The 17,919-nt window shown below is 44.4% G+C and overlaps 1 protein-coding gene across 2 annotated transcripts in view; it reads left to right on the forward strand.

The window, feature by feature from the left end:
• Nucleotides 1-17,919, forward strand: part of stpg2 (sperm-tail PG-rich repeat containing 2) — a 346,945-nt gene that overhangs the window by 104,314 nt on the left and 224,712 nt on the right. For both annotated transcript variants that reach the window (XM_055641243.1, XM_055641250.1), the window contains exon 10: nt 6,318-6,404. In XM_055641243.1, coding sequence (XP_055497218.1) covers nt 6,318-6,404 — 87 coding nt within the window. The remainder of the gene's footprint in view (nt 1-6,317; nt 6,405-17,919) is intronic.

Here is a 17,919-nt window from a genome sequence, read left to right on the forward strand (position 1 = left end):
TTGTTGGTGACTCTTGCACTTGTGAAAACATCTCAACCTCCACCCTTTCGAGCTTCCTTATGATCTTATATGTTTAAACACGGCCACACTGTAAACTCCAGGGAATACAGACACAATCTGTGTAGCTTCTCTTGATGGGATAACCCTTTGATCCCTGGAATTAGTCTGGGTATAATTCCATGCCCCAAACTCAGCATTGATCCACTCCAGATTTTGCACTACTAGGGTGCTCTATGTACTTCGTATTTTTTGCAAAACTAGATTGCAATAGATCTAGATTAGAATAACTAATAATTTATTGTATATTAATGTTTTTTTTATTGCATCTAAATTGACTGTAAACCTGCAGCAAGTAAGAATGTCACAGTTCTGCGTCATATCTGGTACATATGACAAATGAATACTCTTGACTCTTGAATTTCCTTTGGACTGCTTCCAATGTTTCTGTATTTTTATTTAGTCAGGGGGATCAGTCTGTCTCTCTCTGTGTCTGTGTCTGTGTCTGTGTCTCTGCCTCTGTCTGTCTGTCTCTGTCTCTGTGCCTGTCTGTCTGTCTGTCTGTCTGTCTGTCTGTCTGTCTGTCTGTCTGTCTGTCTGTCTGTCTGTCTCTCTCTCACTCTTAGCTACCATTACTACCTACTACCTATCTTTCCAATAATTAATTAGGGTGGCACTGTGGCGTAGCAGTAGAGTCTCTGCCTTACAGCATCACCAACCCAGATTCAATCTTGCTGTCTGTGTTTGTATGTTCTCCCCATGAGTTTGTATGTTCTCCCCATTTCCCCGGTTCCCTACCATATTCCAAAGACATACATGTTTGTAGGTTAATTGGCTTTGATAAAAATTGTATATTGTCCCTCGTGTGTAGGATAGTGAAAGTGTACCAATGTTTGCCGATCAACACACACTCAGTGGGCTGAAGGGCCTGTTTCAACGCTGTATCTCTAAACTAAACTAAACTAGGCTAAACTAAATTAAACTAACACCCTAAACTAACCTAACACCCTCTAACCCATGCTTCATTCTGGTGAAGGCTCTCGACCCAAAACGTCACCCATTTCTTCTCTAGAAACGCCGCCTGTCCTATTGAGTTACTCCAGCATTTTGTGTTGATCATTCTGGTAAACACCTTCTGCCCCATTTCCCAAGCCCCCACATCCTTCTGTAATGGGGCGACCCAAATGGGACACCATTGTCCTCCTTGTGGTCATTGCTGAGGTGTTTCCCATAACATTGGTAAGGCTCAATATAATGCAATCATCAACATGCTACGAACAAACCCTCACACAAAAGAACCTTTCACCCAACACTCGGCAGGCTTGTCCTGCCCCCTCTCCACACCTCTCTTTTCCATCTTCTGCCCCGCCCCCCCTTATCAGTCTGAAGAAGGTTCCTGATTTGAAACGTTGACTATTCATGTCCTCCAGAGATGCCGCCTGACCCTCTGAGTTACTCCAGCACTTTGTGTTTCGCTCTTTGTGAGCCACATGGACAGGTACATGGATAGGAAAGGTTTAGCGGGATATGGGCCAAACCCAGGTAAATTGGACTAGCTTAGATGGGGCATATTGGTTGGCATGGGCGAGTTGGGATTTGTTTCCGTGCTATATGACTCAATGATTCTTTGACCTTCCATGTTGTCCAGTACCCTTTGGGCTTTGTTTGTTCAGTCCATGATTCATTCATCCACGATCTTGCTACCGACTGGTTTTGTTAACACTCTCCACCCACTCATTGCGTTCTGTCTTCATGCCACTGGGTTCTAGTCTGCTCATGTCCCGCATTTCTTGGACTCCCGTCAAGCATCGAGCCAATTTTGACATTGGAATGATTGCAACAGACGGCAATACAAACGACTTCCTTCTCTCACAGCAGCATGCTCATAGTAACAATCTGTGCACCGTCTGCAACAGCTGTCACGTTGCCCTCCTCCAGCGTTCAAATTATCCCGGAAGTGTGAATCAGCTGGGATACAGTGATCACCTCACTGACTGATGTGTCCCCAGTCCGGCATTAGACCCTTGCAGTGTTTTTTACACATCAACGGTCTGGATCTAATCCAGCCCAGACTAATCATAACAATCATATTTATTTGTCAACTTTGGGGCGGCATAGTGGCGCAGCGGTAGAGTTGCTGCCTTACAGTGCAGAGGCCCTGGTTCAATCCTGATTAAGTCGACCCCTCTGCACTGTAAGGCAGCAACTCTACCGCTGTGTGTATGGAGCTCCATGAGTTCCAAGAGCAGAATTACACCATTCGGCCCATCACGTCTGCTCCTCTATTCAACCATGGCTGATCTATCTTTCCCTCTCAGCCCTATTATACTGCCTTCTCCCCATAACCCCTGACACCCCACCCTTACTCACTCACCCCTTTTGTACGTTCTCCCTGTGACCGTTTTCTCTGGGTGCTCCAGTTTCCTCCCACACTCCAAAGACGTACAGATTTATAGGTTAATTGGAATTGATAAAAATGTCCCGAGTGTGTGTCGGGTGTAGGTTAGTGTACGGGGTGATCGCTGGTCAGTGTGGACCGAAGGACCGAAGGACCTGTTTCTACACTGTATCTCTAAAGTCCGAAGTAAGTTGTATAAGCTCTGGGTGAAATTGGTTTTGAGAGCTTCAAGGCACTGTCGTTACTCAGCGGGGCCGGGCAGCATCTCTTTAGGACATGGATAGGTGATGTTTCGGGCTGGGACCCTTCTTCAGCTATAACAGCAGGTGGGGAGCACATTGGTTAACATATCAGACTAACCTTCCAGAACCTTTTGACTTAATTTTATTTACGTATTGTATTATATGATCTGTTTGGATAGCATGCAAGCAAAGCTTTTCATTATCTAAATGGTGGCCGATTGGGAAAGGGGGAGATGCAGCGAGACCTGGGTGTCATGGTACACCAGTCATTGAAGGTAGGCATGCAGGTGCAGCAGGCAGTAAAGAAAGCGAATGGTATGTTAGCTTTCATTGCAAAAGGATTTGAGTATAGGAGCAGAGAGGTTCTACTGCAGTTGTACAGGGTCTTGGTGAGACCACACCTGGAGTATTGCGTACAGTTTGGTCTCCAAATCTGAGGAAGGACATTATTGCCATAGAGGGAGTGCAGAGACGGTTCACCAGACTGATTCCTGGGATGTCAGGACTGTCTTATGAAGAAAGACTGGATAGACTTGGTTTATACTCTCTAGAATTTAGAAGATTGAGAGGGGATCTTATAGAAACTTACAAAATTCTTAAGGGGTTGGACAGGCTAGATGCAGGAAGATTGTTCCCGATGTTAGGGAAGTCCAGTCCAGGACAAGGGGTCCCAGCTTAAGGATAAAGGGGAAATCCTTTAAAACCGAGATGAGAAGAACGTTTTTTCACACAGAGAGTGGTGAATCTCTGGAACTCTCTGCCACAGAGGGTAGTTGAGGCCAGTTCATTGGCTATATTTAAGAGGGAGTTAGATGTGGCCCTTGTGGCTAAGGGGATCAGAGGGTATGGAGAGAAGGCAGGTACGGGATACTGAGTTGGATGATCAGCCATGATCATATTGAATGGCGGTGCAGGCTCGAAGGGCCGAATGGCCTACTCCTGCACCTAATTTCTATGTTTCTATGTACACATGACCAGAATAAACCTAAAACTAAATCGCTGGGTCCAAGTCCTGGAACTCCCTGAGGAAGGATCTGTAGGCCTCAGGGTCTGACGAAGCATCCCGATCCGAAACATCACCCATCCATGTACTCCAGAGATGCTGCCTGAACCCCAGAATTAATCCGTGTTCAAGAAGGAACTGCAGATGCTGGAAGATCGAAGGTACACAAAATTGCTGGAGAAACTCAGCGGGTTTGAAGAAGGGTTTCGGCCCGAAATGTCGCCTATTTCCTTCGCTCCATAGATGCTGCTGCACCCCGCTGAGTTTCTCCAGCAATTTTGTGTACCCAGAATTACTCCAGCACTTTGTGTCCTTTTGGTTATATTTTTATCTTCCTTTACAAATCAAATATCAGGAGCATTTCATTGTCATAAGTGCTGGCAACCGAACAAAATAATTCTTACTTGCAGCAGCTTTATGCCAAATAATGCAATAATGCACAAATAAATATACAATAATCAATAATACAATAAATTAATAATCAGTAATTAGAGCATACCTGAGGTAACCAGAGCACAATCATCTGTGATGCAACTAAAACAAAGTGCTTAGCAGATCATAGTTGCTGAGGTAATGTTGTAGTTAGTGCAGTGTTCAAGAGCCAGACGATTGATGGGAAGAGACTGATCCTGAAGCTGGAGCCGGGTCACGGTTCTCAGGGTCCTGTACCCGCTTCCCGATGGTAGCAGGAAGATGAGAGCATGGCCAGTGGGTCTTTGATAACATCAGCTGCCTTTTTGAGGAATAGAATCAGAATCATATACAGAACGGAAACAGGCCATTCGGCCCAACTTGCTCATGCTGACCAAGATGCCCCATCTACACTGGTCCCACCTGCCCATGTTTGGCCCCTGTCCCTCTAAACCTTTGTCGATATGTCATTGAGGCCGTTCTATGCATTTGTTCACAAAGAAAATTATTGAGACTAATCCCCATCTCCCAGTTCCCTGACCCGATAAGTTATGCGAATAACATGAACATCCAGATACATTTCAAATGAGGTCAAGATTCCTGTCTTCAACACTTTTTTTTGATTCTGAGTTCTGGGCCCCGGATAAATTATTTGGAGGACTTTTTGATACTCAACTCCCCTCCTTCCCTTGCGCAGGATGTCCCAAGTCTATGCTCCTTTGTTGACAGAAAGTGAAGTTTATTTAACAGTAGAAAGGGGGATGAGTGATTCAGTGACAACACTGATTTGTGGAGGAATCAATGGCGGGACAGATGTGAGACAATATTTTAACAGACAATTAATGTCCACAATTGGCTGGTGGTTGATCTATAGCGGTCCTGTGGGAAAGGTGATCAATGAGCAAAGAGTACTACTGAGAGGTAATGGGGCTGCATGCCCTCCAACACTCTGGAGGATGTGGTGTAACAGTATGGACTGGAGCCGACATAAAACCAGGACACTCTCCGCTAATGCACTTTTTATGGAAATGATTATAATTCATTCCTGAGTGTCTTAATGCTGCACAGCGGGAAAAGTTATTGGCCATCATAATATTGATAAATGTAACTGGATGGAAACTGCGTTGATTATACCAGTCCATTATGGCATGGTCGAAATGTGATCTGTCTACATCTGTAAGTACAGTGCATTGTACTTATCTACATAATCTCTGTCCCCCAGCTAGGTTGATTTCACAAAACCCAACTTCATTGAGTCATAGAGACATACAGCATGGAAACATGCTTTTCAGCCCAATTTGTCCACGCCGACCAACATGCCCCATCTACACGAGTCCCGAACAACATTTAAGATATTTGGACAGGTACATGGATAGGAAAGTTTTCGAGGGATATGCGCCCGACGCAGGCATGTGGGACTAGCGTAGATGGGGCAAGGTCATTGGTGAAGACAGACGAGGGAGGGTTTTGAAAGGCAAAGGCCAGAGATGAACACAGACAAGGTGCGGAAGGAGCTATTTTTGAATCTGGTAGTATGTGCTATCAAGATGAACTGGGATGTTGCCTGGGATAGAACATAGAACAAAGAACATAGAAAAATTGGTGCAGGAGTAGGCCATTCCACCTCTCGAGCCAGCACCGCCATTCAATATGATCATATCTGATCATCTAAAATCAGTACACCATTCCTGCTTTTTCCCCGTATCCCTTGATTACTTTAGCCCGAAGAGCTAAATTTTTCTCTCTCTTGAAAACATCCAGTGAATTGGCCTCCACTGCCTTCTGTAGCAGAAAATTCCACAGATTCCACAGAAGGTTTTCCTCATCTCAGTCCTAAATGGCCTACCCCTTATTCGTAAACTGGTTCTAGACTCCCCCAACATCGGGAACATTTTTCCTGCATCTAGCCTGTCCAATCCTTTAAGAATTTTATGTTTCTATAAGATCCCCTCTCACCCTTCTCACTTTCAGGGAATACAAGCCCAGTCGACCCATTCTTTCATCATATGTCAGTCTTGCCATCCTTGGAATTAACCTGGTGAACCTACACTGCACTCCCTCGTAGAGTGCTTAAGTAATGAGGAGAGGCCTAATGAGTTGGGTTTGTTATTGTTGGAGTGGAGGACAGTGAGGGTTGGACCTTCTTGTGTTCTAACTTCAGCAATGTGCTGTAATTCACAGCAGGATAAGATGGATGGATGACTGAATTTTGCAATGCATACAGAGTGGTTAAAATTGTCTCTATATTTCCCACTTATTTTCACAGATTAAGCAGACAAAGAATAAATATAAGAAACACAAAAGTGCATCGTTTGCTTCATTAACCGAGAGAATGCCTGCTCCGGCAACACAGGTAGGGGACCTTCTTACACGCTTCCATTCATGGGATGCTGTCTGTGTGGAGTTTGCGTGTTCACCATGTGACCGAGTGGGTTTTCTATGGGTGCTTTGGATTCCTCCTGCATCCCAAAGACGTACGTGACGAAAATTGAGGGACAATTGAGACTTACCGAATGGTGAAAGGCCTGGATAGAGCAGATGTGGAGGTTGTTTTCACTAGTAGGAGTATCTAGGACCAGAGGGCAGGCACAACCTCAGAATAAAAGCACGTTCCTTTATAAAGGGGATGAGGAGGAATTTCTTTAGCCAGAGGGTGAATCTTTGGAATTCATTGTCACAGACGATTGTGCACCGTCACGACGCCGTACACAGCGTCTTGATGGCGTACGCCTAGCGCGTGCCGTTGCATGATGACGTAACCGCCCGAAGCTGTGCGACGTCCAAATTCAGTTGGCCCGCCTCCTGCCCAGCTGATTGGTGAGTATGATGTCAGGACCAGCGCCGCACAACTCCAGACGGCTCCGCGGTTGGAAGTGGGACCGGCCCCGCGAGGCCGTATGCCTCAAGCCACCACGTTTGGTCGCGCTAGACGCATGCAATCGCATGCTGGTGGGACAGACCCTTTAACAGTTAAAGGCCTTCTTTCAATCCGTTTCTCTGCATAACAATCTGTACTGAAATCAGAGGAACCACGACTTTTGAATTTTTCAAGAAGATAGATTCTTGATTTGGCGTCAAAGATTATGGGGAAAAAGGCAGGAGAATGGGACCAAGAGGGAAAGATAGATCAGCCATGATTGAATGGTGGAGTAGACTCGATGGGCCAAATGGCCTTATTCTGCCCCTATGACATATGAACGTATGAATATAAATCTGATATTAAAAGAGAACAATTACAGATACTGGAACCCAAAATGAATACCAATAGTGCTGGGTGCACTAATCAGGTTAGGCAGCATCTGTGTAGGGAGAGGCAGAGGCAATGTTTCAAGTTGATGACATTCGATTGATTGATTGAAGGATTGTTTGAAAAGCTCCAGGGAACAGGTCCACAGTATTTTGAAGCCAGTGAGGACGAGATTGGGTTTAAACAACAGTCACACGAAACGTCACCGATCCATATTCTCCAAAGATGCTTTGACCTGTTGAGTTACTCCAGCACTTTGTGTCTTTTTTTGTAAACCGGCATCTGCAGATCCTTGTGTCTCTGTGAGATACCCTGCCCCTTCCCTGGAGATGAATGAACAAAGCATTAAAAAGGCACTGCAAGTTGTTTCCAAGGGTAGACAACGTAGATGTCTTTGGCAAGATGGCAAGGACGACAGATGGCGCAATGGGCTAAGTGTTCGGCTGGCGACCGGAAGGTAGCCGGTTCGAATCCTGCTTGGAGTGCATACTGTCGTTGTGTCCTTGGGGCAAAACACTTCACCCACCTTTGCCTGTGTGTAAAATGTAATGTAATTATGTGAAGCACTTTGGGGTCAATGCAAGTTGACTAAAAATGTGCTATATAAATAAGATTATAAAAGATTATATAAAGATACTAGATAGCTGTGCGCGAGAAGAGGCAGTCGATCTCAAGATGGCGCCCAAGCCAGGCGACTCCCTGCGTGCTGGTCCCAGAAGTGGATCTGCAATCACGCATTACAATCGCTTCACTCTTTTAAACTTCTGCTCTAACAGCAGCTGTAAGCTGTGGATGTCTCGATTGTTATCATACAAAATCTTTCCTCTGACTGGTTAGCACGCACAAAAGCTTTTCCCTGTACCTTGGTACAAGTGACAATAAGTTCATGGCTGATCTACCTTTCCCTCACAACCCTATTCGCCTGCCTTCTCCCCATAACCACTGACACACGTACTAATGAAAAATGTGCCAATCTTCGCCTTAAAAATGTCCATTGACTTGGCCTACACAGCCTTCGGTGGTGATGAATTCCACAAATTCATCACCCTCTGACTAACCAAACTAAACTACAAAGACATGCTGAAAGCCTCAGATGGTGTGAATGAAATGTGAGGTGACTCCTATGGAGAGTGGTGCCACCACAGTCGGCTTGGACAGATGACCTCTTCCTGTGCCGTCGTTCTTTGTGTGAATCTGATTAATAACGGGAGCAAAGCTTGGTACTCTGAATCCTCCAGAGTGCAGCCACCATCTAGATGTCTATTTGGAACCGTGCCTATTTTATTCTCCTCTGACTATGCTTTGTAAAGTTGATTTATGGCAGAGGAAAGTCAAGGGCCTGTCCCACTTAGGCGATTTTTCAGCGGACTGCCGTCGAGTGTCATGCTCGCAGCACTCGCTGAAAAACCGGGAAGTGGAATGGCGAGTATCAAGAGTGGAACACCCACACACGCACACGCGCACGCGCACGCACACGATGAACAGGAAGGTTAAGACAGTAGCACAGTGTACGGTAAGTCCTTTAAAAGATTGGGGAGGGGAAGAAGGGGGGGGGGGGGGGGAGGAGGAGGAGAGACACTTTTAAGAAGCCGGACAACTTTTAATAAGCCAGAGATACACAGCTATGAAGCTTAGCGGGCATTTAACATTACCAGCTGGTTTTCCTTGGTTCTGAAAACTCTTGCTTACGTTTTTTTCCCCCAATGAGCCAATGAAAATGACCGGTCAGCAAAGGAGATTAACTAAAACTACCTACGGCTACCTTGACTACCGACAACGACATGGCGACTCCCAGGGATGTAAATGGGTTTTAGGAACTAGGGGTGCTCTAAGGTCCATGAGGTTGAGGTTGGGAAGGAAGGAGGGGGGAGGGGGGAGGGTTTATGTTCGGTTAATCCCATGTAAGAGTACAAGAATGCATAACTTGTTTATTGTGTATTCATAATATAGTTTATTGTGTATAATATGTCATAGCTGCTTTCTTGCCCCTCTCTCTCTCTCTCTCTCTTTTTTTTTTAGCACAAATAACTATTTATTCAAGCAAACTACAAATAAAACACAGAAAAACTGTCAACAAAAAATAAAGTTCTCTCTCTCTCTCTCTCTCTCTCTCCCCCTCTCTCTCTGTTTACATTACAAAATGTTCCATAATGGTATGTAATCTCCATTTTCTTCTGTCACCTCCTCTTTCTTTCTGCATGGTGTTTCTTCAGCACGCCTTCTGCCACTAAGAAGCCATGTCCTCACATATTCTTCAGGGTTGAATTTTGACAGAGGAGGTCCCACCAAGTTAATAAATAGAAGAGTTGAGAGATGATCAGTTTGAAGTCTTGCATGGTGTGGTACATGCAGAAATTGATGCCACTGAAGCTTCTTTCACATTCTGCTGTTGATACCGGAATTGTATTTACAGCTGTGAGCAGCTGCTGAAAATCTGCAGAAATGATCTCCCCTTTAGATTCCTTGAATTCTCTGACACCAAGCTGACCATTAAAGCCAAATTGTTCTGCCATTTCTTCTACACTATTTTCCCCAAAGGTAAAAAGTGAATCTTCTGGAATATTGTTAATATCTAAATATTTCGACTTGTTAATTAACTTTTTACATTTATCATTGGAAGCTGTTGTAGATTCAAGCAGCCTGGATTTCATATTATTGACCAAACTCTTCAAAAACTGTTGTCTATGTATAGTAGGTACATTACCAGCTCTCAAATTTATTCCATTCAATATAATCTGGCTTGTTGCTTTCTCCACTTGAGTATAAAATTGTCCTGGCTTCTCTATTTGACATTCAAGAACCTTGATAGTTGTTTAATTTCCTCATGTGCTTTACTAAGTGTACTATTTCAGTTCTGCAGTTCATGTGACAGTTCAGACAACTCTAGCAAACTGTCCATCAGCAAGCCCAATTTATTTACGAAAGCTGATGATTCTAATATTTTTTTCAGCCCCTCGTGATTTGCTCTCTCTACACTGGATCTTGAAACATCACAGTTTTTTTCCAAAATGCGCCCAAATAGCTTCATAAGATTGTCACATTGCCTTTACAGTTCGGTAAGACAAAGCAACGCATCTCCCACTGAAAAAACAACCAATTTTCAGCAGTTGACAGTGAAGAGCCTCAGCACATGCAGTTAACTCATCCTGATTCTTAGGAGACCTATGATATAAGGAATACAATTTATCACAAAATATCTGAAATACCTGCACCTTCACTTATAGCATCACCTACACTGAATTCAAGCCTGTGACTGGCACAGTGCCAAACAGTTACATTAGATAAATCATCAAAAAATAGTTTTGCAACCCCTGCATTTCATCCTAACATTACTGATGCACCATCAGTTACAAGTGATATCACATTTTCTTTTAGGTACTGTATTGAAAAACCACCTCTTTGTAAGCAACTTGGAAGCCCATCATATATAGGTTTTGCATTTGCACCAAATTTCATATGTTCTAAGTCAAAATAGAATTATATTTATTTGTGAATATTCACCAACTGCTGCCCTCAAGCAGATGACTAAAACAGTTTCCCCATTAATAGTAGTAGATTCGTCAATCATAATAGACATTAATTCACTCAGGGTGGATTATGATATGTTCTACAGTATAAAGTGTACAGCAAAACTTGCACTTCCAGTGTGGTCTATCGTGTAGTTTCTTCAGCGGACCACGGATTTATTTTAAGAGCAAAACTTAAAGTGCTGGAGAACTCAGTAGGTCAGGCCGGATCTATGGAGGGTCAGAAGAAGGGTCTCGATCCAAATCATCACCTGTTCCTTATCTCCAGAGATGCTGCCTGACCCGCTGAGTTACTGCAGCATTTTGTGTCTGGCGAGGCGACGTTTAGGGTCAGGTCCCTTCTTCAGGCATTTTATAAAGCGGTTGGGAAAGATCGAAAATTTCACATATTTAAATATGTTGTTACGAATATAACTAGTAGTGTGGGAGAAAATTCCATGAGCCATACCCAAAAGCAGAAATGTAGAAAGTTACAGTGCGTAAAAAACATAGATATTACAAGCTTTGTAGTCTCCTTGTATTAATCAAATGCTAAATTCAAAATTCTATATTTTGAAAATGAGCAAAGCAAAAAGTAGCTTGTTCTCTCTAAAGGCTTACCCTAAAATTCCATGATACACAAAAGCAGTGATTGTCAGTCAGTTACGTCTGCGTCAAAAAGTCAGATAGCTTGCGCTTTGTAGCATTTCTTGTTACCCCTCAAATGCTAAAAACAGAGAGAGCTAGCATTTTGCGAGAGAGGGGCAGAAAGGCACAGCGTTCAGAGGGAGAGGGGGCACAGAGGGGCATTGGAGGTTGTGATTTTCAGAGGGGGGCATCAGAGGGGTAGAGGGGGGACAGAGAGGGTAGAGGGGGGCACAGAGGGGTAGAGGGGGGGCACAGAGGAGTAGAGGGGGCACAGAGGGGTAGAGGGGGGCATAGAGGAGAAGGGGCGCAGATGTAGAGGGGTGCAGAGGGAGAGAGGCACAGAGGGAGAGAGGCACAGAGGGAGAGGAAGAGGGGGGCACAGAGGGGCAGAGGAGGGCACAGAGGGGTAGAGGAGGGTACAGAGGGATAGAGGGGGGCATAGAGGAGAAGGGGCGCAGATGGAGAGAGGCGCAGAGGGAGAGAGGCACAGAGGGAGAGAGGCACAGAGGGAGAGAGGGAGAGAGGCACAGAGAGAGAGGCGCAGAGGGAGAGGGGCGCAGAGGGAGAGAGGCACGAAGGCAGAGCGGCACGGAGGCTGAGCGGCAAATAAAATAATGTGGAATAATAAAATAACTTGACTTTACCTGAGCCCGTGCTCGGGGTCCGGTAGCCCTGATAGTTAGTTTAAGAAAGTTGCTCTTGAATTGTATTCGCGGTGTCATTAATACATGGTCTGAGTAATACATTTACTGAGGAATGTGGATCGATGTATTGATGACACATTGTATACCTACTACCTGTTAACTACTGGCTGTTAACAAGTGCTAACAGTGGCAGTTAACAAATCGTTATCGTCTGAGTTGAATAAAGTGATAAACGACTCGAATCGTCCTGCATTACTCATTAAACCCGAGCTGGAAATTGAAAACTAGGGGAACGCCGTCCCCCTGCGCACCCCCCCAATTCTATCATTGGTGACCCCACTACCACTGCACCTACAACTACAAAAGTTTCGATTTTCTCCATGGCGACCAATTTTTGGTTGCAGAAAAATTTTCAAAATGTTGAAAAATTTGCTGCAACCATACTGAGGCCGCGACTAGTTTCCAGAATGCGGGAATTCCTCTTGACCATGAAGGAGACTCACCACAGACCACCAGCGACCATGTAGCGATTATGAGACGAGCGCAGAGTCTCCTGCACTCGCCGAAAAAGTTGTCTAAGTGGGACAGGCCCTTCAAACTTCAACAACTGGATTTTTTATTTTCCCCCGATGATGTAAATTTCCTGGCAGTATCTAAGTCATCATATAGCAAAGAGCTAGACAAACAGTGGACCACTCTCCTGATTGAAAATAACAAGTAAACACTGATTGATTGGATAGAAATAAGGTGCCGGAGTATCTTAGCTGGGTTAGGCAGCATCTCTGGAGAGAAAAAATGGGTAATGTTTTGGGTTAGGACTCTTCTTCAAACTGAAGGTAGGGGTTGAGGGGAGGGGGGGGGGGGGGGGGGGGGGGGGGGGGGGGGTGAGAGAGAGAGAGAGAGAGAGAGAGAGCTGGAGGCAAGAAAAGACCGGGTCAAATCACGACTGGCAACAAATGGCACTGGTAGGCCCATTATTGGCTGGGGAAGGTGTGATCTCAAATGGGGTACAATGTGGTGAACTCTGGAATTGGTTAAACGACTAAGGTGGTGAAAAGGGAGCGGAAGGGGAGGGGAGTGTGAGTTACTTAAAATTAGAGAATTCAGTGTTCATACCATTGGGTTGTAAACTATCCTAGCGAAATGTGAGGTGCTGTTCCTCCAGTTTGTGCATTGCTTCACTCTGACAATGGAGGAGGCCCAGGACGGAAAGGTCAGTGTGGGAATGGGGAGGGGAGTTGAAATGGTTGGCAACCGGGAGATTTAGTTGGCCATGGTTGTTGGGAGGGGATGAATTCCTTTAACTTGGAATGGGAGCACAAAATGGGTCTCATCAGATATGTTATTTTCATTGTGTATGAAAGAACTCCTGATGTTGGTTTACACCAAAAACAGACACAAAATGCTGGAGTAACTCAGCGGGTCAAGCAGCATCTCTGGAGAAAAGGAATACACGACATTTTGGGTTGAAACCCTTCATCAGGTGATATTATTAATAATATCATCAGATGGTATTGTTTTCATTCCTCTCCCCACTGGCTTCACAGCCACCCAAAATTAACTGATGTAGTCTGCCAAGACTGGAGAAAAAGAAAAACAATAATGCTGCTTGCGTTCCAGTTTGAAATCTGCAGTTCATCAAGGCCACTGACATCGAATCTCAGATGGTTTGCGATATTAGGCAGAGATATGAGATAGCAATGCAAACAAATTTTTTTCAAGAGGAAGTACAGTACAGTTCATGTATTTTAATGAATAGCAACGTTAAATAACTTTGAAAAGTTTAGTTTAGTTTAGAGATACAACGCAATTTTGTATCCTACACACTAGGGGCAGTTTACAGAAGCAAATTAACCTACCTGCATGTCTTTTTTAATGTGGAAGGAAACCGGGGCTCCAAGAGCAAACCCACGCGGTCACAGGGAGAATGTACAAACTCTGTATAGACAGCATTCGTAGTCAGGATTGAACCCAGGTCTCTGGTGCTGTAAGGCAGCAACTCTACCGCTGTACCACCATGCCACCAAATGTGATTTATTCCACTTTAGCAAAAGTTAAGAGCCAAGAGTGTTTTATTGGCTTATGTACCTAAACTGAACAATAAAATGCCTACTTGCAGCGGCCCAACAAGTTTGTAAACACAGTACTCAATAGATAATATAACAAACAAACTTAAAGAAGTTCAATATATAAAAATACCCATATTGTGCAAAAATATGGCAAAGCCTGAAGCCCCTAATGCAACCCAGGCAATTCATAATTCAGTTTAGTTGGTGTTCTATAGCTTGATGGTCGTTGGGAAAAATCTGTTCCTGAATCTGGACGTTGCAGTTTTCAGGGTGAAATAAGAACATGGCCAGGGTGATGTTGGTCCTTGAGAATGCTGGAACTATTTCCCTTTCTGAATGACCATGACGGAAATTAATGGCCAGCATCTGCACTTGTTAACATGTCACGCAAACCAACTTCCCTTCCATCTACACTTCTCGCTGCCTCGGCAAGGCCAGCAGCATAATCAAGGACCAGTTTCACCCCTCTCCCATCAGGCAAGAGGTGCAGAAGTTTAAAAGACACCTCCAGATAGATGCAGGGACAGTTCCTTCCCAGCTGTTATCAGGAACCCTGAAGAAAGGTTTTGGCGCGAAAAGTTGCATATTTCCTTCGCTCCATAGATGCTGCTGCACCCGCTGAATTTCTCCAGCACTTTTGTCTACCATACTATCACCAACTAGAGTGTGGTCCCGACCTCCATTGGAGACCTTTGAACATTTTAATCAGATTTTATCTTACACTAAACGTTATACCTTTTATCCTGTATCTGTACACTGTAGACGGCTCGATTGTAATCCTGTATAGACTTCTTTAACTGGATTGCACGCAGTTAAAGCTTTTAACCGTACCTCGGTACACGTGACAATAATATAATAAACTAAACTAAACTGTTGCTGGCATAGAATGCCTTAGTTAATACATATACTTAATTTTTAGGGTGGCTGCCTTATATCTCGTTACTTCCTGGATTCCAGTTTGCGTCAGACACAAGAGACTGCAGCTGCTGGAATCAGGAGCAAAAAACAAACTGCTAGAGGATCTCAGCACACCAGGTAGTATCTGTGGAGGCCTCCAGCACTTTGGTTCTTGCTCCGATTTGTGTTAGACTCAAACTAGGGTGAGTGTCGGTCTGCCATGGATTTTCCTAGATATTTATTTGCAGAACAGAACAGTTTTTACCCTCTTTGTTGCTGAGTGTGAGCTGATAACGGCTGATGATCAGACTTGGGATCTCGTCAAACTGTGGGGGCACAGTGGCGCAGCAGAGGAGTTACTGCCTTACAGAGGCAGAGACCCAGGCTTCATTCTGACTACGGATACTGTCTGTATGGAGTTTGTATGTTCTGCCTGTGACCGCATAGGTTTTCTCCGGGTGCTCTGGTTTCCTTCCACACTCTAAAGCCTTGCAGGTTTGTAGGTTAATTGATCTGCAACTTGTCCCTTATGTGTAGGATAGAACTGGTGTATGGGAGAGCAATGGTTGGCATGGACTCAGTGGGCTGAAGACCCAGTTTCCACATTGTATCTCTAAATCTAAACTAAAACTAAAACTTAATAGATTTAAAATTAGGTTTATGACTGTCAGGTGTACCGAGGTACAGTAAAAAGCTTTGTTTTGCCTGCTATGCTATGCATGCTATCCAATCAGATTTATACCATGTATAAATATAATCAAATTAAACTAAGGTGTAATACATAAAACAAAGCGATGAATACAGGGTGCAGAATATAGTTAGTCCATCTCCTTAACAAATTAGTTGATTGATTGAAAAATACAGCATGGAAACTGGCCCTTTGGCCCATCGAATGTACGCGGACCGCCGGTCACCCATCTCACTAGTTATATGTCACCCCACTTTCCACTCCCTCACACTAGGGGCAATTTAGAAGCCAATTAATCTACAAACTCGCCAACTTTGGGATGTGGGAGGAAACTGACGCGGTCACAGGGAGAACATGCAAACTCCACCCAGACAGCAACCGAGGTTGGGATCGAACCCGGGACTCCGGCACTGAGAGGCAGCGGCTCTACCAGCTGTACTGCTGTGCTGCCTAGGTTGAGGGATTGGAAAAAAGATGGAACAAAGGTGTGAATTATCATTAAATCCTTTACGGAAAACAAAGTAAAAAAGGGACAAAGGGGGATAGAAAGATTGGGTTATGAGAGGAAAACATCAGAGGAAAATGTATAAATGATATGTATGGAATGGAGGGAATGGATCATGTGTGGGCAAGGGGGAACACTTTGGCTATCTCTGCTGTACTGCCATATGTTCTTATGTTCCATGAGGAACAAATTATTTTTTTGATATTTGACAAGGATTACCTGTTGGTAAAGGGGTTTAGTCAAGTCAACATGAGTTCCTTGTCATACACATAAGTATTGTGAGGTAGGTAGATGTAACGAGCTGCTGGAGGAAGTAGTTACGGCAGGTTCTATCACAACTCTAAAAAAAGCATTTGGGCAGGTACATGGATAGGACAGTTTTAGAGGGATGTGGACCAAGCGCAGGCAGATGGGACTAGTGTAGATGGGTCATGATGGTCAGTGTGGGCAAGTTGGGCCAAAGGGCCTGTTTCCACCCTGTATGGCTCGATGACTAAGTGCATTTCCAGACTTGCCTGGAGCATTGTAATCAGCGGGATGACTGTCAGAAATAAAGAACTCTATAACTCTTGAATGTTTGTAGCTCTCAATTAATCTTGAAATGGGTGTTTGATTAATATCTTTGAGTTGCTTGGGTAATGAGTCAATTAATCAGTAAGATTTGATGATCTACTGGCTTGTTATGGCTTTCTTGTGCACCTGTACGGTCACATTGGATGTTTGTATCCCCAGTATCTATCCAGGATCGATCGCTCTACCATGTCCACATTCTGTGTCGTGGCCACACCGATGGAAGCTTCCTCATGGATGCTGTGAATGCCCAGTGCACTACCTCCTCTCCTCTTTAGACTTTAAAGATACAGCATGGAAACAGGTCCATCAGCCCACCGAGTCCACGCCGACCAGTGATCACCCCGTACACTAGCACTAACCTACACACACTAGGGACAATCTACAATGAACAGAAGCCAATTAACCCCCAAACCTGTAGGTCTTTGGAGTGTGGGAGCAAATCGGAGCACCCGGAGAAAACCTACATGGTCACAGGGAGAATGTACAAACTGAAAGCACCCGTAGCCAGGATCAAACCTGGGTCTTTGGCATTGTAGGATCATGTAGGATCTTTCATAAGATCAAACCCTCGGCATTTCTATAACACCCCTAACAACTTTACAGCAAATGAAATTCTTACTGATGTGTAAGAGGACTAAATTATGTATTATAGAGTCATAGATCTGAACAGTACGGAAACAGGCCCCAAGGGCCACTTGGTGATGTCGGCCAGGTTGGCACACTGGACCAGTCCCATCTGCCTGTGTTTGTTCATGTTCATAAGTCATAGGAGCAGCATTAGGTCATTCGGCTCATCGATATCACCCCTCCATTCAATCATGGTAGATCTATCTTTCCTCTCAACCCCATTCTCGTGGCTACTCCCTATAATCTTTGACACGCTTACTGATCAAGAACCCATCAACTCCACTTTAAAAATACCCAGTAACTTGGTGTCCAAAGCCATCTGTGGCAACAAATTCCACAGGTTCACCACCCTCTGACTAAAGAAATTTCCTCCTCATCTCCTTTCTTAAGCAATGTCCTTTTATTCTGGGTCAATGTTTCGTCCATATTTCTCTACACACTTCGTATTTATATATATTTTATAT

The sequence above is a fragment of the Leucoraja erinacea genome, chromosome 1 (genome assembly GCF_028641065.1).
Source record: "Leucoraja erinacea ecotype New England chromosome 1, Leri_hhj_1, whole genome shotgun sequence".
Classification (NCBI taxonomy): Eukaryota; Metazoa; Chordata; class Chondrichthyes; order Rajiformes; family Rajidae; genus Leucoraja; species Leucoraja erinaceus.